Raw genomic sequence first — 27363 nt, forward strand, 5'->3', positions numbered from 1 at the left:
ATCTGCCGATCACAAGCTAACCAACACAATGATTGCCACCTCAACATGCTTCACTTCAGACTGTGTCCAGAGACTTCACGTGTGGAATGACAACCCTTCAGCTTCATTACTCGGGTGAAACCTTTCCTTTCATAGTATACTCTAATTCCATCCCAGGTGGTTCACTTTCTAACAAAGTCCCAAAACCTAGATATAGACCAAGTTCTGTGAGAGAGAGCATATGTTTACACGCATCCATAAACTACTGCAAAATATATACCTGAAAGCAGAAGTACACTAGAGTATGCAGTGAGTTATCCCCCTAACACTTCCTCTCCACTATTTCAAGTTTTGGGTCCATGATTGCTCAACAATTTGTTTGGCTTTGTATGTTAACTCTCTTTTCAGTCACCAGGTTCCAGATGTCAGCAGGATGCTGGCCAGGCCTCCCTGGACTGAAGACCCCACCAATGTGTCCTAGAGCTCCTCTTCCCCAGAGATCCACCCTACTAGGGAAAGAGAGAGGCAGACTGGGAGTATGGACCGACCAGTAAATGCCCGTGTTCAGCGGGGAAGTAATTACTGAATCAAGACCTTCCACCTTCTACAACCCACAATGACCCTGGGTCCATGCTCCCAGAGGGATAGAGAGTGGGAAAGCTGTCAGGGGAGGGGGTGGGATATGGAGATTGGGTGGTGGGAATTGTGTGGAATTGTACCCCTCCTACCCTATGGTTTTGTTAATTAATCCTTTCTTAAATAAAATAAAATAAAATAAGAAAATAGAGATGAGGAAACATCTTCTCATTATATCCATTATTAGAAAAGAGCAAAAATATACCCTATGAAATTGTAGAGTAGTCTTCTTCATGAGCATAGCTGTGAAATTCTTGAACAAAATACTATAAAACTGATACCATCAACATATAAAATATGTCCTGCATTATGATCAAGTGGAGTTGTAACAGATCATATAAAGTATGTGAATAGAGTAAAGGTTCAAACCTCTATAAACCTCTTGAATAGGCATGGAAAAGCCCTGGTCATCCATTAATGACTGAAATGCAAAACCAAAAACCCTTTAGCAATCTAGGTCTAGAAAAGACTTTTTATTTAATCTGAGAAAATTTCTGTGAAAACCTGCAGTCTACATCTTACAGGAATCTTCACAAGTATTTAGAGAATTCTTAGGTGATTGTGACACAACTGTGTATGTTTACTTGGAAGTCATTGAATGGTATATTAAAATAGGGGGACTTTGTGTTACATAAATCACATCTTAACAAAGAACCATTAAAATTTGTGATACAATTAATTTGCAAATATTAAAGATATATGTCCTTCAGCTAGCATATAGATATACATTGAGAGGCCCAATACAAGTTAATTAATTTGTGAATCATGACAATCTCTTTATCATATTTGCCCTTGCACAATTATGCATTTCAGGGTGTGTAATATGAATATTCATAGACTTCACATGGGAGTATATTACAAACTAAATGTATTGTTGCCATTAAAGCCATTCTTCCATTCTTCCGGCATTGCTGATCTTTTAAGCATTTGGATGTACAGAGTTTCAGCTAATTTTTAAAAAAAAGTGTGTATGTGTGTGTGTGTGTAGTTGGTTAAATTTTGTCATTTTTTTCTTCTGTATTGATTCTTAAACAATATCTCTTACCATAGAGTCTTACTTCTACTACTGTAGCTAATAGTCTTTTTTTTTTTCTTTAGTAGGATTTTTATTTTTGCTCATCTTCACCAGGAGTTATTTCTTTAATCATTCATTTTGTGGCAAATTCCATTGCCTTTTCACTATTCTACTTGCTATCATGTTAATTTACATAGAGTATATTCATCAACATCTTATTACCTAGTAAAACCTTTTATAGTTTCATCATTTTGTACTTTATCTCATTTTCTGGGGCTGGTGAAATCAATTCACCACTATCCCAGACTTAAACTCTTTTTCTTCAGCTTTGTGTTACCTGAACTATTTGCTATTAACTAGAGAGATCTTGAATTTCTCATTTCTTTTTTGTTCTCTTCTTTCCTCCACTTTTTAAAATAGTCTACTTTAAATGTTCACATTTAATTTTAAATTTCTTTTTCTTCATTTTTTTTTTTTTTGTCTTCTTTGGAACCACTTTTCTGCCTCATACTATGGCCATTTCATTTTGTCTCTAACGCTAAAAGAAACTCATGGAGAGAACTGATTGATTGCTTTGACTTTCACTTCACTTCAATTTTTTTATTTAAATGAAGTACACATCACTTATTTTGATATTAGAGGAGTTCTGTATTTAATTTTGAGATTCATATTAACTTTAACTTCGTAAGAAAATAATAACTGGTCTTAGTAACAAACAGAGAATCTCGATCTTGAAACATGTTCCTTGTCAACCAAGGAACATGTCCTCTGGATGTGAGTTCAGGACGGATATAGCCTCTGTCCACTTTGCGATTCCACCATCTTTAAGAAAGTTATCCTTAGTATTAAGTATCATTGCACTGTAACTATGTATGTTTCAGGCATGTTTTATCAAAAATCAACATATATATTAACATTAAGTTTAGAACTAAGAGTCTAAGTCTTAGAAAGGATTTATTTTTGAGTTTGTTTTCACATAATACCCTGTAACTTTTATTATTTAATTTAAAGTAAATTAAACCATTTTATTGGAAGTTATTGAAAGATTTGTTATTATTGTTTAAAACTTTTCTTGGTATAGGACTGAGAAGTTAAACATGGTCTCTGCAATCATGCCTTTGCTGTTTAGGTATTTTCTGTTGGACCAGAAAACACTTTTCACTCTTGGAGTTTTCAGTTTGCTTTACTTTAAACATTGAAACAAGAAACTATTTACAAGACCATGCTAATAGTAGTTTTAATTGTACAATCACCATTGATAATGAGTATAATTAAGCAGACAGCCTTCTCATTTTGCAAATGACTGTTTATTTTTCTTTTGGTTTCCTTACTGCAGAATATTTTAGTTCTTATACAATGGGGAAATTAGACCGCTATATTGCAAATGAAACTTATCTTTCTTTGTCATAGACATTCCACTCATTAGCAACCCTATCTGATGTTCTCAGTAATTTAAAATTGTGGTCTTAAGTCTTAAAATGCTTCATTGTTTCAGTCTCTCTGAAGAAAATATCTTTTTTGAATCAGGTGTTATTTTGAGAGATATTTAATATTGATTCAGGTTTTCCCTTCTCTTTAGATTTTCAAAATTCTATACATCCTGATATATCTATACTAAGAATTGTCTCTTCTGTCCATTAAGATACTAGTCTTTACTTGAAATCTGCCAGAAACTAAGAATAGTTTTTTTGTGGAAAAGCCAAAAGCATTCATTTAGTGTTTTCTTCTTTCAAGGTTCATAAGTACCATTTTTTTAAATTTCTTAATTTGGTTATTTCCTAAGACTTTTGTGCACCTCTACACACACAGACACACACACACACACACACACACACACACACCCCTTTCATAATTTTTTAAATATGAATATTTGTGAGGTCAACTAGCATTCCTCCCTGTCTTCCTGACTCATCCCACCCAATACTTTTCCTCCAGGTTCCAACCCAGGAGAGAGAAAGATTGGGACTTTAGAGTTTCCGGTCTGGCACTTGGCTTTTTGATATTTATTCTTAGTTCTCCAACATGGTTCAGATTGCTCTGTCTATTTTCTCCTCACTCTTCCAATCTCTCTGCTGCTTTTGTTACTGTTTGTGTTTCCATTTCCCTTCTACCATTGATGAACTCATTTAGAGTTGGAGTTAAAGTGCAGCTTTTTGTGTAGGACTCCTTTGAGTAATTCTTCCAAGGCAGGGTTAGTGGTGGTGAATTCCTTCAATTTCTGCATATGTGGAAAAGTTTTAATTTCTGCTCCAAACTGGAAAGGTAATTTGGCAGGGTAGAGTATTCATGACTGGTAATCTTTATACTTTAGTACAATGTAGTTCTTAACATTTGTTAAAGAATGGATACACACACACACACACACACACACACTCACTCGAATAGATTTAAAAAATATATTTATTTATTCCCTTTTGTTAGCCTTGTTGTTTTATTGTTGTAGTTATTATTGTTGTTATTGATGTCGTTGTTGGATAGGACAGAGAGAAATAGAGGAGGGGAAGACAGAGAAGGGGAGAGAAAGACAGACACCTGCAGACCTGCTTCACCGCCTGTGAAGCGACTCCCCTGCAGGTGGGGAGCCGGGGGCTCCAATCAGGATGCTTATGCCGGTCATTGCTCTTCGCTACCTGCGCTTAACCCGATGCAGTACCGCCCGACTTCCTTGGAATAGACGTTTTTATAGAAACTTGCATTTCTGAAAAACTTTTATTTCAGATATGGGAAGAATGGCTTGTCTACATGTATGGTACTTCCTGGTTATTTAAATTTTTAAATGTAGGGGAGTTGGGTGGTACAGCGGATTAAGCGCACATGGTGCAAAGCACAGAGACTGACGTAAGGATCCCGGTTCCAAACCCTGGCTCTCCACTTGCAGGGGAGTCGCTTCACAGGCGGTGAAGCAGGTCTGCAGGTGTCTCTCTTTTTCTCCCCTCTCTGTCTTCTCCATCTCTCTCCATTTCTCTCTGTCGTATCCAAAAACGATGCCACCAATAACTACAACAACAATAACTACAAAAGGGCAACAAAAGGGAATAAATAAATATTAAAAAAAATTTTTTTTAAATGTAGTAAGTAATTACAATAGTGGTTTTCTGCTGTTCAACACCCCACCCCCCATTCAAACCATGGTAACTCATAGGAACCATGGTAATTTCTCTTCCTAATCTTCTTTTTTCTTTTATACCAGTGGAACCTTTTGACAATATTTACCTTAGAGCTGGTAAAGTAGCTAGTTTTCGTTAGGGTCTGTCCCCTGAGATATTTGTAGACTGTTTTACAAACAGCATCCTCTGACAATAGTTGATCAAAAAAACTGTTGCTTCATGACTAGATCAAGGGGCTTGTAATGCCTAGTTAATGAGTCAGAGGGATAATAACCTGTTCTATTACTCTCATGTGGTATAGAGAGGCAGAACTTGCACTTCTAAAGTATTATAACAATGCCAGCCTATGTCTAATCAGTAGAAATTAATGGAAAATAAGTGGCTCGGCCTCTTGCCTGCCGTCTAGGTTCGTCCTTAGTAAAAATGATGGTGGAATAATATCAGAATTTGGAATAATAATGGTTGAATTGGGACCAAAGGATAATACTGACTAACTTGTCTGGTGTATTTTAGACTGTCAATTAAACTGCTTTATTTAGACAGCAGCCACACCATAAACCATTCACCTGGTAATAAAATGATAAAATGAAGAAATAATGTTTCTTTTTTTTCTGGTTGTCTCTTATTTATTTTTAATTAATTAATTTATAAAGAGGAAACACTGATAAGATCATAGGATTAGAGGGGTACAATTCCCACCACCAGAACTTCATATCCCATCCTCTTCCCTGATAGCTTTCCTTTTCATCATCCCTCTGCGAGTATGGACCCAGGGTCAGTATGGGGTGCAGAAGGTGGAAGGTCTGGCTTCTGTAATTGTTTCCCCGCTGAAAGTGGGCATTGACTGGTCAATCTATACTCCCAGCCTGCCTCTCTCTTTCCCTAGAAAGATTCTAATTCCCTAGCAGGGCTCTAGGGAATTGGAGCTCTAGGACACCTGCTGGTATCATCTCTCCAGGAAAGTCCCATTGGCATCATTGTAGCATCTGGACTCTGGTGGCTGAAAAAGAGGTAACATATAAAGCCATATAAATTGTTGACTAATCATGAACCTAAAGACTAGAATATTGCAGATGAATATTTGGGGTCTCCATTCTGGAAATAGCTAGTAGGTCAGTTTTAGGTATATTCCAAAGGGCCCATGATTTTATGCCTTTGATGTCAAATCCACCACAATGACCTCCTGGTTTGGGGGCTCTCCAGTAAATGGATGACTTTCTGGCTATAAGGAATCTTTTTTTCATTTTTTTTTTTCATTTCAGAATATGAATAGCTAAGTTCACATGCCTCTGACTCTCAAAGAAGAGTTTTTAAAATTGGGTTTTCATGGCTTTAAAATTGCTTTTTCTTAATAGTACATCATACATGTGTGTATTAAACTGTGTATATGATTGTACAGATGCTGTTGACTGAATACTTGGATATGAAAAATACTCGGACAGCCTCAGAACCATCAGCTCAGCTCAGCTATGCCAGCACTGGGCGAGAATTTGCAGCCTTTTTTGCCAAGAAGAAACCTCAGCGGCCGAAAAATTCTCTTTTCAAGTAAGTATGTTTTTGCTGGTAGGATAGCAAGTGTCAAAAAGTTTTAGAGCCAGATAAGAGGACCTTCTTCATTGCTAGTCATTACTTAACTTGGTTAGTGTCAGCTTGAAAAAAATCTATAGGAGAAGCTAGGTGGTGGCTCACCTGGTAGAGTGTGCGTTAGAATACACTGGGACACATGTTTGAGGGAATCCTCAGGAGCTATGAGGCAAGTCTGCATGTCTGTCGCTTCTCTCTCTCTCCTCTCTCTTTCTTCCTATCTCCCTGTCTCCTCTCAGTTTCTCTCTGTATTCATAATAGATAAACAAAGAAGAAAGAAGTCTGCAGGAATTGAGTAGTGAACTGTATGGATTTCATTTTCTGTAAGGAGAAGTAGTTGCTTTGGAATATGGTTACTAAGCCATCTAGAATTTTTCAATAACAAATTTCCAGAATTTATCTGGGGAGTTTTATATGAAATGCAAGGAACTGAAATCCTCATGGTGTTTCTGGGGAATTTTACATGAAATGAAAGGAAATGAAATATTTCAGCCTTTGAAAAAACACGCAAATGCCAAGAAACAACCTTTGTTAATAAAGTTATACTTGTAAGTTGCTGTGTAGTATTGGATTTTATTTAATAAAGAAACTATCCAGAAATTCTGTTTTTCTAATTACCGTCCTTGTTACCCCTGGGAGGCCATGTACCCTATGTGTATTTCAGTGGGCAACAGCTATGAGTATTAACATTAGTGATAACAGTGACTTCAGTCACTGAGTATTTACTATGCACATGAGTAGTTTCTCAGCATAAATTCATTTCAACAATCTAATTCAGAGCATATCTTTTTTTTGCCACTAGAATTATTTGTGGGGCTTAGTGCCTGTGTGACAATGCCCCGTTCCCAGTGGCCATTTTTTCCCTTAATTTTTTTTTTTTTTTGATAGAGACAGAATTTTTTTTTTTTTTTTTTGATAGGGCAAGAGAAGAGGAGAGAGAGGGAGAAGTAAAAGATGCCTATTGTCTCCTCTGCTGTTCATGAAACTTCCCTCCTGCAGGTGAAACCCAAGAATCCTTGCTAAATGGTAGCCAAGACATTAAACCATTTTTTATAGATTATCTCATTTGCTCATTGAAACAACCTGTTAAATGTTAGTTCTATTTTTAATCCTTTTGAATGCACAAAAAACCCGAGCTACACCAGAGATTAAATAATTCATGTAAGTTCGAATAGCTAAAACGTGGCTGAAGCAGGCTTTCAGTCTTTGCAGAGGTCTGCATTATTTTGAGGATTTAAGAGATGTTAAAGGAATTTCAGCTATAAAGCTAAAACACTTAAAATAACTGCAGAATAATCCCAGTGTCTTGAATGTATGCCTTTCGAGAGTTGGAACACCAGTATCTTTTATTGACTTAGTTTTGAGATTTGCTTTTATTATAGAATCATAGAGTTCTTAATCATTAAGGAAAGTTTCAACAGTGCATTTATCTTGTGGTCTAGAGGAGAGGAGACTTGCTCTGCTGCATTGGAATAGAATTAATTATATTTAAGGAATGCTTTCTCTCCTCACCCCAGCCGCCCCACCCCAATTCTCACCACAAGTCTCACAGAATCTCAAATGAAATATACTGACAGATAAGTTAATATATCAGACAGGGAAAACATAGGGGCCAGAGAGATAGCCCTCTTGGTAGAGAGCATGCCTTACCATGTGAAAGTCTCTGGGTTTGAGCCCTGCAAAAACAGAGAAGGCCCATGGATAATACTAGGTGAGCGTGAGAACGGTGCGGCAGGGAGGTTGCGCAGAGGCTTCTCGTATGATGAAGCCCTTGGTTCATTTCAGGATGTGTTAAAGGAAAAAAGTGACAAAGAATTAATGTAGAGGATTTCTCATTTCACCATCGCCATCAAGGTGTGTTGGGGGCATTGGACAAAGCAACAAAGCTCTTTCCCATGGACTCAATCACACAGGCGGTGTAGAAATCATTGGCAGACACACCAAGGTTGCTCTAACCTCGAGTGCAGGCTGCAGGTATAGTCAACAAAGGTTCTTGTTATGTCTTCACTACTTAAAGTATCAAATGATTGACCTGGTCTGTAGGCAGAAATCAGGCTCTCTGTTCCTGCTGCTCTTGCCTTTCCCCCAGAACTGTACCATGCTGCTTCCCCAGGACCTGAACACATGAGCTTAACGACTCATGGCTACCCACCATCATGATTAGCTTATCTGCTTTCTGCCTACAATTCCTTGTGGATTTGCATGTATCTTTCATATATGCTCTTGACTTACTATCAGGTGGGTTTCAGCCTTATGCTAATTACATTCATGTCCCCATAGTGCGCAAGACTTCACTCTGGTGGGGGCCAGATGACGGTGCACCTGGTTGGGTACACATATTACAAGGCACAGGGAACCAACCAGTTTGGAGCCTCTGGTCCTGCCCTGCAGAGGGATAGCTTTGTGAGTGGTGTCTCTCTTTCCCTCTTCCTCTATTTTCCCCTACCGTCTCCATTTCTGTCTCTATTCAATAAATAGATTTTTTAAAAAAGACTTCACTCTGTGATACAGAGTTTTGTGCATTCTGAGAATTGCATAATGTCTTATTTCAACTATTGTAATATTCTTCAAAATAATTTCAAAAGCCTAAGTATCCTAATTTCAAAAGCCTAAGTATCATGTAGGCTAAGATTACAGTTTATATCTGCAGTTTGTCTTTTCGAGAATGTCTTATACTTGGAATTGATTATCCTGTAGGATTTTTAAGACTGGCTTCTTTCACTTTGTCACATGCATAGAAGTTTCCATCATGTTTTTAATTGATTGATTAACTAATTAATTAATTAATTTTAGCCATGAAAGAGTATCTTCTTTGTACCACTGAATACTGATTACTGTGTAAATGCATCACAGATTTTTTTTCTTCAACTATTACAAGACATCTCAGTGGATTCCAACTATATGCCATTATGAGTGAAATTGCTATAAACATTCACATGCAGAATATGTGTAGTAGTGATTCATTTGGATAAATTCCTAGGAATATGGTTACTTTAATAATATTTATCATATTACTTTATCATAAAGTAAGATTGTTTAAATTTGTCAGATGCTGCCAAGCTATCTTTCCAAGTAACTCCCTTTCCAAAGTTTTTACAAGTTAAGGTTAGTTACTAGTGATCTATTTACTACCCCCATCCTCCAGTGACTGAAGCCCCTTTCAAAATTTTCCTCAGATCTCAGAACTGAATCTTTGCTTATTCCTTAATTAGTCACTCCAAGGTGTAGCATAGACTTCAGTGATTTTTCTAAAGTAGGTCATAGTTCTTTTTTTTAAAAAAAAATTATCTTTGTTTATTGGATAGAGATAGCCAAAATTCAAGGGGGAAGGGGGTGATAGAGAGGGAGAGAGACACCTGAAACACTGCTTCACCACTCACAAAATTTTCTCCCTGCAGGTGGGGACAAATTACTCAAACCCAGGTCCTTGCACACTGTAACATGTATATTTGACCAGATGTGCCAACACCAGCCCCAAGGCATATAAGAGGAGTTTTTACTTTTTATTTATGAGAGAAGGTGGAGGAGAGGGTGATAAAATCAGACAATTACTCTGGCACATAGAATCTTGAGGATTAAATTTAGGACCTCATGCTTCAATGCCCAACCCCCTATCCACTATGCTACCTCTTGGGCTGCTCTAGTGAAAGATTTTGACTAAGAGAAGAAACTACTTTTCTTGAATACACCACTGAATGATGAAGGAGCAAGGAAGCAAAAACTTTCAGGTGGAACTAAGATACAGAGGCAAGCAAGGAAGGCAGGGCATCATGGTGACAACCACCAGAACATCTGGAAGGTAGCCTTAGATGCTAACTCGTATCAATTTCCCATTCAAAACAGATAGCTTACAGAGAGCATGTTTCAGGGTTCAACAATCACCCCTAGCTTTTACCTCTGACCACATGTACCTTTTTAAAATATTTTGTCATTGCTGAAATTGGTATTAGAACATGTGTAAATTGATGGAAATAAACATTTGATGATGATACATTTATAATCATTGCACTACAGTCAAAACTCTGATCATCTGCACAAAATCAAGCTACAGTTACACATGTGCTGTTTACAGTCCTGGTTCTCCTATTGATAAACTGTGAGAGTCAGTATGGGTGTCTTGTTTTAGTCTGAACCTCAGTGCCCTTGGTGATGAAATAAGGAGGTGAGACTCAAACATACCTAGTGCCTCTTTTACTGTAAAATTACATCAGCCCTCTGACTTGTTGCAAACACAGAAGGATTCCTGAACAGCAAAAAATGTATCAGGTCATAAAAGATTAAGATTTTGGTGAGCTGTAATCTGCTTTTATCACATCCATGAAGGACTTCATTACTCTTTAATTGCCCCCCAGCCAAGGTTAATTAAGTGTGTTTAAGTTCCCTCTGGTTATATAATGTGTGCCTCTCTATTCTTTGCTCAAGAGCTTTTTTTTTTTTTTTTTTTCCCCTCTTGCCATTTCTGATCTATAGCTGTCAGCATGCTTTTTGGGGAGGTCAGTGGCTTCTTTTCTGCACTTGACTGGCAGGTGGCACTTTTGAAGTACTGCACACTTTGCCTTCCTTCTGGCTGTTAGTGTCCTCTTAGTTCTTGGCAGGGTACAGGGAGAGAATCAAGGAGCCCAAGTGTCTCCCTCAGCCTGACATTCATCTTGGTATTCATCTTGCCTGTCAAGCAAAGGATAAAGAAAGCATAATTAAGGAAATGATGGTGCTCCTTCCCCGTTGCCAGAGACCTGTTCCATTATCACGGCTGCAGTTTCACTCTGTTGCTGTTTACCCCTTAGTGGCGGTAATTCTTAGCAGGATTTCTCCTGTCAGCCTGCTATTTGGATGTGAAAACCTCCGGTTTGAAATGGAATTTCTGAGCACATCAAAGGGTTTTCTCTTAGATGTAGTCGTGATGTAACCTATTTGCCCCCCACCCCCCGCGTGCCACTTTTCCTACAACTTTCTTTTAAGATCGTGAGTTGCTTTTATTTTTCCTTTTTCTTATTTTGTGTACATTATTATTATTTCTGAAAATCCATTCTCTATTGTGACCCTCTGCCCCTGCATCTCTGACTTTTGTGTCAGTTACCATGTAGGTGTGAATAAGCATTTTGTGGTTTGATACTTGTAAGAGGATTTTTGTAGAGAGGGGAAGGTCAGAATCCTGGCAGCCATTTAGAAACTAGATAGTTTCTGAAGACTCTTAAGGAGAGATCAGAGATGCCTTTTTCTTCTGTATAGTTTCCAACAACACTTTCAGCATTTTCTTGTGTGTGAGTCTGGAAGACAAGATGTCTGCTCTGAGGAGCCATATTTCAATGGTGGCAGCTGGCGGTTACGGTCACGTTTAGTCTGGGTAGTAGTAGAATCAGACTGACTTTATAGGCTATCCTTGTTTGCAGAGAATGTTGGCAGCCTGAAGGCCAAAAAGTCATAATTGGCTCAGGGGAAATGGACAAGCAACAAAAGATTCAAATGCTATTGTAGGAAGCTTTAGTCAGGAAGGCTATTTATTCATCAAGGTTGAGGCAGCTGGTCCTGCTGTGGATGAACCAAAGTGACTTGGTCAGAAAACATTAGAGAATATCTCCCAGACTAAATTGGTGGATATTTCTGGAATGCGTAGCTGGTTGCGATGCATTTGGTAAAGTCTGTGCCTCACAGGGTGAGCTGTCTCTCAGCCCCTAGAAACCGTACGTTTGGTTCCCACCTGACTGTCTCCCTTGGGTCTCATTGCAGGTTCGAATCATCCTCCCATGCCATCAGCATGAGTGCCTATTTGCGAGAGCAGAGAAGAGAGCTCTACAGCCGGAGTGGAGAGCTTCAAGGTAGGTGATTGAACTTCCCTGGAAAAAGGTTTTTTTCTGGAAGAAAATCTTAAGCGTTGATGACATGTGAGTTTGGGGTCAGTATTCACAGGATTCTCTTATGATAACCACCAAAATATTTAACACCATGTTTCTTCTGTCATTCTCCAGCGCTGGCTGTTGAGCTTCTGAAACTGTTACAGTGGCTACAGAACTTACACACCAGTTACCCTTCAAGTGAGAATTCAGACAGAAAAGAGATTTTGTATTAGTTCTTTCTTGTTTGAAGGTGATAGCAATGAGCCAAATTTTAGTGTAGGGAAAGCCCATCTTCTATGCTCAGAACTGCTATATTTAACTATTGTTGACAATACCTACTATAATATGGCAAGGATCCCTGATGTCATATGCATCCTGTGTCACCATTTAAGGGGATGTGAAATACTCCTGAATATTATGTTCCAGTCACTATAATCCTTATATACAGGATTTTGATGCCTTTACGTTATTTTAATTTTTAAAAATTATTTCCCCTTTTTGTTGCCCTTGTTGTTTATCATCGTTATTATTGTTGTTATTGCTGTCATTGTTGTTGGATATGACAAAGAGAAATCGAGAGAGGAGGGGAAGACAGAGGGGGAGTGAAAGATAGACACTTGCAGACCTGCTTCACCACCTGTGAAGCAACCCCCTGCAGGTGGGGAGCCGGAGTCTCGAACCCAGATCCCTAAGCCAGTCCCTCTGCTTCGCGCCACATGCGCTTAACCCACTGTGCCACCGCCTGGCTTCCCCAATACCTTTGTTTATTACAAAAGATTTTTTAATCTGTAAAACAAAATACTTAGAAAAATCAGTTATATATGTAAATTTAGTTAAATAAATCAGGCCTATAGCATTTCCTTCTGTGACTTAAAAAAAAGAATGTTAATCCTGGTAAATGTAGTAAATTAAAGTTTTGTAAGGGCTTGGTAATTCAAGACAAACAGGGATTGGAAACTTAGGAGCCCGGTACAAGGAAATAAATGATAATGCCTTAAGATCTGGTTTAAAAAGTATGAACTAGATATCAGTAACACTGTCAGGAAGTAAGCAGTATCAATTTTAGTGTATGATATGCATAAAATTGCTCAAGGAGTTAAGAAAGGGTGTGATTATTTAAACTGTTTTATAATTATGGGCTGAGTATGAGCCTCTGGGGCTCAGTGCCAGCACTACAAATTCACTGCTCCTAGAGGCTGTTTTTTTTTCCATTTTATTGGATAGGACAGAGAGAAATTGAGAGGGGAGGAGTAAGTAAAGAGGAGGAGAGAAAGATAGACACTTGCAGACCTGCTTCATCTGCAGGTGAGGAGTCCGGGATTCAAACTGGCATCCTTGCACAGATCCTTGCACTTTGTAGTATATGCGCTTAACCTGGTGTGCCACTGCTGGGCCCTCGACAGTGTCCTAGCATAAAGAATAGTTTAAAATAGGCTGGGGGTATGCATTGACTTGCAAAATCCCTTATCCAGTGGAGAAGCAATTAAAGAAGCCAGAACTTTGACCTGCACCCCAAAAAGAATTTTGGTCTATACTCCCAGCAGAGGAGAAATGATAGGGGGGTGATGACCAGAGGGCTCTGCACTCCAACTCCATCAGGACCCAGAGAGAAGAGGAAAAAGAGAAGGACATTCAGAAATAGTAATAGGTGTGGGCATGCTTAGAAAGGAAGAGAAGGCGAATCGGGCGGTACTGCAGCGGGTTAAGTACGGGTGGCACAAAGCGCAAGGACCGGTGTAAGGATTCAGGTTTGAGCCCCCGGCTCCCCACCTGCAGGGGAGTCACTTCACAGGCGGTGAAGCAGGTCTGCAGGTGTCTGTCTTTCTCTCTCCCTTTCTGTCTCCCCTCCTCTCTCCATTTCTCTCTGTCCTATCCAACAACAACGACATCAACAGCAGTAATTACAACAGTAAAACAATGAGGGCAATAAAAGGAAATAAATAAATAAATAAATAAATATTAAATAATAATAAAGAGAAGTCCATGGGAAAAATGAGCAAATATATATATATCAATACAGACAGATAGTTATAGAAATAATAGTCGACCCATATCTGTGACCTTGAGAGAACTCCTCTAGCTTCCAGTGGAAGGAATGGGGACACAGAGCTGTGGTGGTGGGAACGGTGCAGAGTTAAACCCCTCTTGTCTTATGATTTTGGAAAGCGATATTAAGTCATTAATAAAATTTAAATAAATAGCAACAAAGAAAGTGTTAATAAAATCAAAATGAAATTACCAAGTAATTTTTTAAAAGTATAGTTTAATATTTGCTTGCATAACTTCTCTTCACCTGGTTTCTGTCACATAGAAACTCTTTAATGGGATAAAACCCTCCTTCCTTCTTCTCCTGTCGGTTTTTTATTGTCTTTGCTTGATTCCTGACCATTAAACCTTTGTTTATTCATTTAGAGCAGTCTTAGTTCTACAGTAAAAAAATGAGTGATGCACATAGCTTTCTAATTTAAATAGAATTGTCACTTACTCTGATGAGCCTTCCCTGCTGGCATGTCCTTTTCCCAGCCTAGCACACACACATGCCATGAGGACTCTCACCCTCACTGGTTATGAGCCCTGCTGGCACTCACACCTACAGCATTCCCTTTCCAAGCACCTTCCCCCCTTCTAGTTTGTCCATTAATGCTCATTTACTTCAGTCTGCCACACACTGTGAACTCCAAGAGGGAGTTACTGTTTTATTTGCTGTACGTAGCACAGTGCCAGCTTATTATAGTAACTGTTCAATAAATACTAGTTATCTCAGTGGCAACAAATATAAAGAGAACTAGGATCTAAAGAACGGAATCATTTGAGACTTCAGAAGGGCCCAGAGGATAAGAGGTCACTTGCCAGCCCTTATCAGATCCATAGGCTTCATTCATTTGAGTTTAAGAGGAGGTGGAAGCTACACATAGATGGATTTTTGTTCCTTAATCTTCGATAGAGCTTCATTATTGGAAATGCTGCCTGACTTGAGTGTCCGGCCTTGGGTAATACTGCTATACATAACTGAAAAACATTTTAGCATCCAATCAACCTAAAGAGGAATTTTATTTTGTGATGAGGCTTAATTGAAGAATCACTATAATACAACTATATATAATACACTATATTACAATACATCTATATTATTATACAACTATATGTGATACACTTATATATAGTTCAACTATATATGATGCACTCTATTACAACTATATTATAATACAACTATAGTACAGTCACAATAATATAACAGCTTTCAAAAAAGTTTATGGAAGTAAAGGACTTTCTGGCAGTTGTCTGTTGCACTTCACAGTGCTCAGCAAAACTGAATGGTTTGATTCAGATTATAAGAGAAGAAAAGTAGCAAACAGACTGAGTTCATAATAACCATTAAAAAAAAAAACCTTGAAAAATGAGGAAAAATAATCTTAAACAGGCATAAAGGGTGGTAAAAAGAAGGGGGAAATTCTTGCTTGTCTTCCATGACAAATGCAGTCTTTTTTTAGTGAATCTGACTGGTCCAGTGAAGTCTTCATTTCAGCTTATCCTTGCCAAGATATAACGGAAGAATTCAGTGAAATCAGAAGAGGCTGGTAAAAGTTCCCCCTCCCCCCAACCACCACCACCTCTTAACACCACATAGCTGCAGGCTCTGGTTCCCAGTGGTTTGGTTCACTGGGTCAACTTTCCCTTCTGTTGCAAGAGAACAAGAAAGAAATCTACCAGAAAGCCTATCAAAGAAACATTAAAAAGCTCAGATTTTGCAAGAGTTAAATTCTTGCCAACATTTTCAATTTATCATGCAAATAAAATTGCTATTCAGTCTCACAACACACAAAGGAGAAAAAGAAATAAAATATGAGATTTCTTTGGTATTATCAACCCATCTCAGTTGGCTCTGACTGTAATGGTACAGATGGTTCATTATGTAGTCTGCTGTTGGCAATTGTGCCAAGAAGGTGGGGGTGCTGTTTCAAAGTGTGTGAGATAACAGGTGGAAATCTAATGTGTGTGTGTGTGTGTGTGTGTGTGTGTGTGTGTGTGTGTATGTGTGTGTCTATGTTAATCATAGACTTCCTGTTGTTCTCAGCCTCTCTATGGGTTCATTGTATTGCTCAGAGAGTTGTGTTTTTAGTTACAAAGAGTGTGACTTTAATGATCATTTAGCTTGCTAGTGCTTCTCGTATTTAAAAATTATGTAATTTTTAGTAGAATAAAGTAATAGATGGACATGTGACTTCATGAAGGCTAAAAAGGAAAATCAAAATTCTGCCATTTCTGATCAAAATAAGCTCATTAATCAGTCCTGCTGTATTTCACTCTTTTCATTTGAAAAGCAGAGTTATCATCAGTCCTGATTATTTTAATAGCATATTGTTGAATATAAAATTGGTGTTTCACTCCCTGGGACGTTGTTTAGTGGATTTAAGGCCAGAATTGCATGCATAAAAGCGAGTTTGATCCTGGACATCACATCTGTCAGAGTTATGTTCTACGTCTTTCTCACCTGTTTCTCGTTAGTAAATAAGCAAATAACTTAGGTACTTATAGGCTTTTAAAAATAAGATTATAAAATATATTTCTACACTGTGCCCATCACCAATGTTTTGTGCCTCTGCCCTTCCACTGATAACCACCATAGTTCTCACAAGGTCTTAGAATTTGTAGACTACTTTTTTTTAAATATACATTTATGTGTTTATACTGCTTTGCAATTAAAAACAATGGTGATATTGTGCCCTTCTGGACAATAGAGATGAAATCTGAGGTGATTATGCTTAGTGAATTAACACAGTGAAAGGTAACAAGTTGGTTTCACTCACATGCAAAATATAGAGAGGTAAAACAAACATAACTTTAAAAACTGAGTCAAACTCTGGGAAAAAAAATTGGCTTTAGGTAATTAATTTAAATGATACTTTCATACTGGTCATTGTGAAATTTTAAGACCTAACTCCACTTCCTTGCCTCTTATTCCCATTTCCTCATCAAACTTACATTTCACTGTTCTGGCACTCCTCAAGGTCATCAGTGACCTTCATCTCTACAGACTGTTTGCTTTCCTGTGTTCATGTTGGCAAGAATTTAACTCTTGTAAAATCTGAGCTTTTAACATTTCTTTGATGGTCTTTCTGGTAGATTTCTTTGTTGCTCTTCTGGCTATTATTTGACTTCTTTCCGCTTCATGTTATTTCTGAGTCTTCTCAAAAGCTAGAGCATCTCACAGTTTGGTCCTGGGATCTTTCCTATGCTCACTGTCTCTCCAGATGATCTCCACCAAAACCAAGTCCCAGTGAGGAGTGATGTTCAAGTCAAAAACTCCTACTGAAATCTTATTACTGTTTCTTGACCTCTCCCAGCATTCTTCACTCTCATTGTTATTCTTTATCGCAGCACCATTTTCTTCTTAATTTTCCTCACATGTATGTAACTGAGTAATTTTTATACTTCACTTATGATTCAGAATGCATACTTTATTCATCAGTGCCTAGGATAAGGTTTGACTTGAATTGGCCACTTAAATAAATGATGAGATTGGTGAGGTTTTTTTGTTTTGTTTTGTTTTGTATTGTTTTTTGCCACCAGGGTTATAGCAGGGGCTTGGTGCCAGCACAACAAATCTACTGTTCCTTTTGGCCATTTTTCCTTTTGTTACTTTATTTGATAGGACAGAGAAAAGTTGAGAGGAAAGGGAGGAGATGTAAAGGGAGAAAGAGAGACCAGTAGCACTAGCTTCACCACTTAGTAAGGGTCCCCTCCTGCAGGAGGGGAGCAGAGGCTCAAGCCGTGACCCTTGTGCATAGTAACATGTGTGCTTAACCAGGTGCTCCACCACCTGATATCTTGAGGTGGGTGACTTAACAATACAGAACCTGTCTTCCACTTATGATGCCATGGGCTTGATCTCTGTTACCTGTGTAAGCAGTGAGGAGAGCCCCATAGTTGGTAAAGCAGTACTGTTTTCTTTCTCCCTCTCTCACTGCCTTTCTCTCTCATTTCAAAAACAGAAATACGTTGGACTGGGAAGGTAGCTCAGTGATAATGCACATTCATACGATCCTAGGTTTGTTCTCTGGTACTGTGTTCCAAAACTTTATATAGTTTTTAACATAATGTAGACATCTAGCCTCTGTATATTCTTAATTATATATATAAGCCTGCTTAGTTGAGAAACCCTAGTGGTAGTTTTGATAAACAAAGTCCAGGCCCTGTGATTTGTCTTTACTCATTTTTAAGATAATACAGCTTACGAGTAGGTTGAGTCCATTAATTGTCATTGATCCAAGTCGACATGTATATTCAGTTTTCATTACTGTTTCTTTTGTGTCTTGGGGCTACTTAGTACTTCTGTTTTTACTCAATAATGTTACCTTTAGAGTGCTGTTTTTATTCCCTTTAGCTTTTGAGTGGCATTTCTATAGCCCTGACATTAAAATATTTTTGTAAAGCTTCAATCACCTGAGAATTGACTTCTCTAAGAGGACTTGCTTTACATAGTAAATATGGAAGTACTAGCATCAGGGAAAACTGGGTTCTTAGTCTGACCTGACCTGAATTCTCTGAGATCCTCTCTTTAATGAGTTGTTGGTGGCTAGGGTTGTGAATACTTAATGATATCATATGTAATTAACCTGTTTGGTGGTTTCTTGCCTTAAGGTAATGCAATATTTGAAATAGATTAACTATGAGTTGATTATCCTTTTATAAAGGGAACTATAATAGGCGTCTCTTAAACTGCAAGCCATTTTATAATGAAACATTTAGAGCGGAATTCCATTTCTGTGCACATATTTTCATGGACATTTTGCCTGCAGTGAGTTGTGTTATGTAGTACAGCAATTGTATAGTCATACCACATATTTATTTGACAGTCTTAAATATAAGAAGCATTTAGAAAGCTTTGTATCCTGAAATATGATGAGAAGATTCTTTGTATTTCAAATTTTGTGTAATGACTGTTAATAACAATGTAACACTATGTGGAGACTATGAAAGCAGCTCATCTTTTCTTTTTAAGTGGCATATAATTATTTAAAAATAACCACTATCTTCCATATTTATTTCTTCTGTTTTAGGTTCTGCACTATTGTATAAAAGTTGATTGCCTTTTTTTGAATGTTTTTATCCTTTCTTTTTGAAAAGTTTTTTTTTAACTTACACATAAGCTTTATGTGTGATGAATTTATAATTGCTTCTCTTTAAATGTTACATTCTCTGTTTAAGCAGTGACCAGTAATATATATATATATGTATATGTATATGTATGTGTATATATATATATATATATATATATATATATACACATATATATATATATCCTTTCCTCGTGTCATGAATAGGCTAATATATCATTTCAAGTCATTTAGGAAATAAAGATATTCATTTACCAAAATTATTATTAAGTAATTTTTTGGCCCATCTATGCAATATAATTCTTTTATTTCAAAATATATTCCTCTTTTGTGGGTGTACTTGAAAGAGAGTAGATTTATTTCTTGGATAATTCCAGTTTGCTCAGCCATCTCTACCTAGTGAACAAAATATTGTTACCTAAGGTCCTGAGAAAGCAGGTCCTGAATATGCAGAATAGTCACCACCTCGGTGAGGGCTAAGATCCTCACTCTTGAGACACAATCCTCAGTCATCATGCAGAATTTGATATTGGCATGTAATTTCCTAAAAATAAATTAATTAATAAGTAAAAGAAAGACAGACTTATTCTAGGGACCAGAGAGATGGCTTACTAGATAGATTGCATACTTTGCCATGTTCTTGGCAGTTTTAAGCCCAGTGTCATGTGGAAGGTGCTATGGTCCTGGGGAAGAAAGCTAAGGTGCTATGGTCTCGGTCTCTCTCTCTCTCTCGCTCTCTCTCTTCCTCTTCCTCTCTCTCTCTCTGTGTGTGTGTATGTGTCTGAACAAAAAGAAAAAACACAATTGGTATTGTGTATTGGTAAAATTGCACATGGGTCAGGCCCAGATTCTGCAAAACAAATACCCACCTCGCCAAGTTTTCTGCTCATTCATCTAGCAAATATTGGAAAAGATGGAATATTCTTAAATGAACTATGACTGACATATATAATGGATTGAGTTTTAAAAATAATTCCAGGTGAGTTTGTCTTTTCAGTATACTAAAATTTATTTTCAAAGTCAGTGTGTGGCAAGGGGCCAAGAGGCAGTGCATTACAGTGTTCAAAGATCCAGGTTCAAGCCCTAGTCACCACCTGCAGGAAGGAACCTCCACAAGTGGTGAAACTGCTGCTACTGCTGCTGATTCTACTTCTCCTTCTTCTCCTCCTCCTCCTGCTCCTTTTCCTCTCCCTTCTCCTTTTTCTTTTCTTCTTTGCCTTCTCCTCCTCCCCTTCTTTTTCTCCTCCAACTTCTCCTCCTTTCTCTCTCCCATACTTTCCCCTTTCCTTGCAATTCCTGTCTTTATCCACAATAAGTAAAATAAAGTATTAAGAAAGACTTTTAAAAATAAAAGTGTGAAAAAGTAGTTATTGATATGTTGTAACAAAGGAATGTAAGAGAGTTTTCTTACATTCTTTTTCTTGTACTTTTCATTTGGCTCACATTAGCTTTTTCAAGATAAAAAATGACATCTCTGCTCATTTTCATAGCCTTTCTCAAAGGCCATAAGAAATTGTATTTATGGCAATTTAGTAAATTATATAATGCTTTTTTCCCCTGACTTGAGCTTTACAGAGTAAACCAGGAGCACTTATGGCATTATTATGAGAAAAAAGAGTTATTAGAACCTCATGAGAATACTAAATAACGATATATCCCTGTTTTAATATGACATGATTCATAACGTGATTTTAAGTTGTCAGAATGATGTCTGGATCCTTTCAGGAATGCAAATAGAGATCACCTTATCTGAAGTGGTATATTATTCAAGTTCAGAAGAAAGTAGTATAAACATGAATATAGTTTTATGTTTGAAAGGAAAACAGATTTTAATGGCAGAAAGCACTATTGAACTCCTCTAGGCACTTCAAATGTACTTTCTAGCCATAGATAGTGTCTTTCCTTGTGTTTACTTCTTATTCCATAGCTTAGTATAGAAAACAGATTAGAGTGAACATGTTATGACTGTGCAGTCTGGGTCTCAGAACCCCACCCCCTACATCACACCCCACTGTATTCACTTTCTTTTTATTCCTGGGCACTCAGGGCACCATGACAAAACTAAATACTCTCAGAAAACAAACCCCTTCAGAGTAGAAGATTTCATAGCGGAGAGGGATGACATTGCAGACTTCTGTGCATGGAACTGACAAGTTAGTAATGAGTGGTGAGAAAACTGATTCAGTTTAAAATTCACTGGATATTAATTTTTGAAGGTGCGTTTGTGTATGTGTGTGTGCATCTGTGTCTGTCGGTCTGTCTGTGTGTACATGCAACATTTGTGGCATGAGAAATTATCAAGATAGCAGGATCTTGGGTGTCTTATAGAGTGTCCTGTCTCTGATGGCCATGGCTACCATACGATCCCAGGTTTCTGTCTGAGAAAGAAACTTAATCCATGTAGTTTCAGCCACTAAAACTTTGGCTCTCTGTTACGCGCAGCCCTGCTTGTGTCTGAATGAATCCCGCTTGCAACAAGTGATCACTACACTGTGACACACATTACGGTGGAACTTGTATGTAATTGAGATGTAATATAGGTGTTGGGAAAGGCAGGAGGACTTCTTAAGTTGTTAAGAGTCAAGTTACTCAAAAAGTATCAAGAGCTGCTTTCTGGATAAGACTGAACATTTGTACCATGTGACATGGCATGGAGAAATAATAGAAAGATGTGAGAGTATACAGGCTTTTCCTCTTAGCACAGGAACTTCGTAGCATGAATTTTATAAAACTGTCTATTGAGGAAGTCAGTTTATGTATACATGCTTCCATACCTTAAAAGTTGTTACTTTCTGGAACCAGACATGAAAAAGAGGGACGCCACGCCTATTTTGATTGTCTTCAGCCATTTGTTCCTTATGGCAAGAGAAAAGAATTTGTGTGGGCCGGAGGTATACTGGTGAGGACAGGAACATTAAATTCTGTGCATAAAGGTATTCTGCTTGAGGGAAATATATATATATATATATGTGTGTGTGTGTATATATATATATATATATATATATAAAACTGTATACTGGATTTTCTATATTGTGCCCTAGTGATTTCTGCCACTTTATTATTAAAAGTCGTATGAGAAAAATGCCTTTGTTTGAACTACAACTTTCACAGGATATATTAGTAAGGGTCAGACCATGAAGGGTGAGCCTTAATTAATTCTTTTTATTTGTGTGTGTGTGTGAGAGAGAGGGAGAGGGAGAGAGAAAGGGGAAGACCATTCATATCTGCCATAGACAGTGCTGGTGATTAACGATAGGGCATCATGCGGCTAACTAACAGAAATAAATATCTAGCTTAGCCTGGACAGGAAAGGGGGACCCAGTTCTATCTGGAGATTGCAGAGTTTTATGTTCAGATCTGCTTTCCTGCTTGTACTTGTGGTATGCATGAAAATATACATCAAGTTACTTTGGACTTCACCACAGCTTTAAACTTAAAGAGCCCATATCACTGTGATATATAATAGTACATTTGAGTGCTGCATGAATATTGTAATAGTCATAATATAAGATGTTCATTCCTAGAATTGTGGTGACATGTACTGACTTGCAGCCAGTCTGTTTGCATATTTATGCTCACTTAGCTTGAACAAGACCCTCTTTGTTTGCACAGTAATGTCTGATTTCAGCACCAGTTTACTAATTTACATCTTCCTGTTCAGTTGGTTAGTGATGCATATATTGAATGTGTGGAATATTGGTGTGATTTCTTCGAGTGGCCTGGGAAGCATCATGATTTAGGGGAAGGATTACCTATTCATTACTCATCTTGCTTTAACTGGGCAGGTCCTTTTACCTTTCAGAGCCCTAGATTATTACTACCTGTATAATAAAGTCAGCAATACTTAACCGTGTATATTTCAGGATGAATATCTATAGTCAGCATATCAGTGGTATTCTGTGCCCTACTCCTTGGACAATTGCATCTGGAATAGCTAGTTACTGTGGAAGACATGTAGTCAAATCCAATTAAATTTAATTTTGCTGCCAAGGGTTTGGCAGGGCTTCCACTCCTGGCAAACTCTTTTTTTTTTTTTTTTACATTTTTGCTTCCAGTGTTAACACTAGGGCTCAGTGCTGGCACTATGAATCTATTGCTTGTGGTGGCCATTATATATGGTAGGGCAGACAGAAATTGAGAGGGGTGGGGGAGGCAAAGAGGGAGGGAGAAAGATAAGACACTTGCAGACCTGCTTCACTGTTTTATGCAGGTTCTGGTGCTCAATACTAAATGCACTTAACCAGGTACACTACTGCCTGAAGGGTGAGAGGTTGAGAGAGAGAGAGAGAGAGAGAGCTATCACAGCACTCCTCCACTACTTGGAAGCTTCCCCTTTGCTCTGTTTCTATGTGGTGGCCTTGAATCCAGATCCTTGCAAATAATAAAGTATGCACTCCATTGGCTGAATTCTTCCCCCCCCCCCATTATTTTTTAATGAATAGTACTATTACTTTGAAGAACTTGGAAAAGCTTTTCATTTCCTCAAAGGGGTTGGAAGAGAGGTAGAGAGCCATGAATGATGTGACAAAGGAGAACATTTCCTTCATCCAGAGGATGGAAAGATGAATGAATCCGGAATCCGGAATCCGGAGAAGGACACTCACTGCAAGCAGGGGGACAATGCAGGCACACAGAGGGTTGAGCTTCTTGGAACGTTAGCTATTTTTCTTGTGGTTGAATGGTAGAGTGTTCAGGACAGACGGGACCATCTAGCCCAGAGAGACTAGACAAAGGATGGTGACCTGACTTCAGAGAACTAGATATGACAGCCAGAAAGCATGGTTTTTATCCCTTAAGTGATAAAGAGTCCTCTAGGGAGTTAAAAGCAGAGGAGCAACATAATCAAATCTGCATTTGAGGAAAAATATGTGGGGAGATAGCTGCCTGAAAGATGAAGTGAGTGCAGCTGAGGATGGAGACAGGAGGCAAGTTGTGTAATTTCAGGTGAGAGAGGATGAGAGACCATGGCTGCCTTCTAGAAGTGTAAATAGCAGTGGGGTGAGAGGTTGGAAGAGATCCAAAAGCTAATTTGGAGGTGAAATCAGTTGGACACAATGACTCATTCTGTGTGGGGTTTGAGCAAGAGAGAGGCTGTTTGACTGATTGCCAGTTTTCCAATCTGGTGACTGGGCAATGATGTTATTTACTAAGATAGCAAGGACAAGGGGAGTTGTTTTCGATGGAGTATTGAACAGGTATGAAAATAGCTGCTTCTTTTTTTTTTTTTTTCAACTTACCTGTTTGCTTCTCTGTTTCCTATAGATCTTGCTAATTAATTTGTTGCCTGCTCTCTCCTCTAAGGCTTTCTGCAGTTGGGATTATGCAAAACAACAATCACCTAAATTCAGAGTGTTGGAGTTAAAAGAGTCGCTTGCCTCCTCCCTCCTTTAGCTTTTGGAAGGATGTGGACAGGGAGAGGGGTGGGGGAAGGAGGCTTTCAGGACCTGATACACAATGATGGATTGAATCTGGGGGGGGGAGGTGTTGCAGACAGCTATCTTGGTGAGAAGAGAAAAATTGTACCCATATGCCAACAACTGTCCTGTAAAGCATTAACCTCTCAGTGGGGAAAAAAATTGCAGCATTGCTTTTTGCTTTATAGACTTGGGAAACTGTTAATTTTAGTATGTATTTACATCACTAAAGAATGTGAATTCTTAGGGCTGGGTGGTGGTGCACCTGGTTGCATACACATGGTACAGTGCCCAAGGACTTGGATTCGAGCCCTGGTCCCCACATGCAAGGGGAAAGTTTCGCAAGTGGTGAAGCAGTGCTGCAGATGTGTCTCTCTTTCTCTCTCCCTCTCCCCTCAATTTCTGCCTGTCTCTATCCAATAAATAAAGATTAAAAAATTTTTAAAAACAAGAATGTGAATAATCTTCATTTCTAGATGTGCTATGTGTTTTTTTTTTTTTTAATAAAAGCAATTTGCTACCCATCTTTCTTAATCATGTGGTCTCTGATTTTGTACACATCATTCAACTATTCTGGTTTTTCAGTTGCAAAGAGCAGTTAAAATGATTTCGATGACACTCACTTAGCTCCTAAGTTTGAGGTTCTTGAGTCTCAGCCAATTGGTCACTATGTGTTCTGGAGATAAGAGTCTGGGGACTTGTTAGAGGTTCAGAGTGTGCTCTCTGGCATCAGACAGGAAAATTCTTTGTGGGCTAGCTTCACCTTATATAAACAGGGAATGTAATTGACCTACTTCCTAGGACCGCAGTGAGGATGAAGTGAATTAACTCTTGTAAGTGTTTAGAACTATACCTTTCACATTGCAGTTTCTGAGTTGATGTGTGACTATTTTAGCCTTCTACATCTCTCGTCTTTCTGTACACATACTCAATTAAAAAATATGAATAAGCATGCTAACACCTAAATTAACACAAGCAGTCTCTTAAAAATGGTCCACAAGGGTGATTATGATTCTTTTGTGACTAAAATTTTAGTGTTGAGGACATGTGTTTTCCTCAGAGATTATCTTAGCACTGTCTGGGTGGGATTCACCTATCTCTGTACCCAGGCGGGCAAAACTTAGTGACTCCTTGAGTGAAATGTTCTTCCTCACCTATATCTACTCTATAAATACCCCCTGTGCAATGGATATTCCCATTTCACTTCTGTATTATTTTTATCTTCAATATCATGAATGCAAAATTTCACTGCACAATAACCTGGAATGATTATTTTATGGCAAGCCCATTTATTTCTGGTTAACTACAACTAAGAATTTGATGTTATTTTATGTGCATTGTTGTTTTTGTCTTCTTTTTGACTCTGGTGTGAAGTCACTCTTGCCGGGCTAGCATGGGGGTGCCTCTTCCTGGGCGCGTACTCTCCTGGTTGGAGCCAGCTTGGGCTGCTACTCACTCAGTGACATGAGGGAGATGACTCAGGAACAGACTGGTGGTGGCGAGACAATGCAATATCTTTATTGATCAGAGAGCCAAGGCTTTTAAAGGGCAGACCCAGAAGTGGCAAGTCAGAATCAGAAATGGCTAGGAAATGGGCGGAGAAAGGCAAAAGGGGCTGGAAAGGTAGGAACTTCCTTAGCAACGACTGTGAGTGTTTTAACTGGTAATATTAATGATACCCTGCAGGCAGGTAGGGTCTTGTGGGTAGAAAGAAGATAGATCAAAGGAATGGAATGGGTGGGGATCTTTCAGGCAAAACAATGATTATGTAGATAGGCCACAGTATCAGGAATGCAGGGTGGAGCAGGGGGAGCTGGCTTAATGTTTTAAGGAATGCCAGGCTCCTGGAGGTAGGAAAATTCAGTGTGCTTTGTGAGGCTCCTCACAATTTCCCGACACACTCCTACGCCTCTTGTGAAAACAAAATATGAAAAAGTACATTACAAGACACATCCAGTAGAGTCCACAGGTTGTCATGTGTTCATGCTTTTAGCCTCCATTTGTGGGGTGGGGCAGGGAGTGGGATGCCTCCTGAAGGTGGAGCTGTGTGACAGGTGTCTCTCTTTTTCTTTCTCTCTACTCTCCTCTATTTCTCTCTGGGTCTAACAGAAAAAGAAAAGGGGGTGAGGGGAGAAAAATAAACAGTGTCCTCTGGGAACAGTAGACTTGTCACACTACAGACACTTATCTCCTAGCAGTAACCCTGGGATTAAAGGGGGGGGGGGCAAGGAAGAAAAGAAAAATAAATCTTAGTCAAACTTATGATTTGCTATCAACTCTCAATCTGCAACATTCTAGATCTATCAGAGACTTCAAGTTAGTGGTATTAATGGAATTAAATTGAAATGGGAATGACACATTTTATTTCAGAACAATAGCATTGATTCTAAACAAATAAAAAGAGGTGGAGCAAAGTAAAACAAAACTAACTTGAGAGGGAAATCTTGACTTGGTTTAGGAGGCAGCTAAGGAAGTGTTTATGGACACCACTTCCCACATGGATGGTATTGATAGAAACCAGTGCTGATTAAGGGACAAGCCACTCACTGATAGGTGATTTATTTTTACTTTTGTTATTGCAGGATTTCACTACTGGGATAAGTTTTTAGTTTTCAGCTAAAAAGAGACGAATGAAAAGGCAGAGAGGGAAGCAGAAAGAAGCCACAGCACTGAAGC

The 27363-nt window shown here is 38.4% G+C and overlaps 1 protein-coding gene across 1 annotated transcript in view; it reads left to right on the forward strand.

The window, feature by feature from the left end:
* The window catches only part of EXOC4 (exocyst complex component 4), a 915110-nt gene that overhangs the window by 252862 nt on the left and 634885 nt on the right, over window positions 1–27363 (forward strand). The window contains exons 8-9 of the mRNA XM_060196593.1: window positions 6137–6282; window positions 12049–12137. Of these exons, the coding sequence (XP_060052576.1) occupies window positions 6137–6282; window positions 12049–12137 (235 nt within the window). The remainder of the gene's footprint in view (window positions 1–6136; window positions 6283–12048; window positions 12138–27363) is intronic.

Source organism: Erinaceus europaeus, chromosome 8, assembly GCF_950295315.1.
Source record: "Erinaceus europaeus chromosome 8, mEriEur2.1, whole genome shotgun sequence".
Lineage (NCBI taxonomy): Eukaryota > Metazoa > Chordata > Mammalia > Eulipotyphla > Erinaceidae > Erinaceus > Erinaceus europaeus.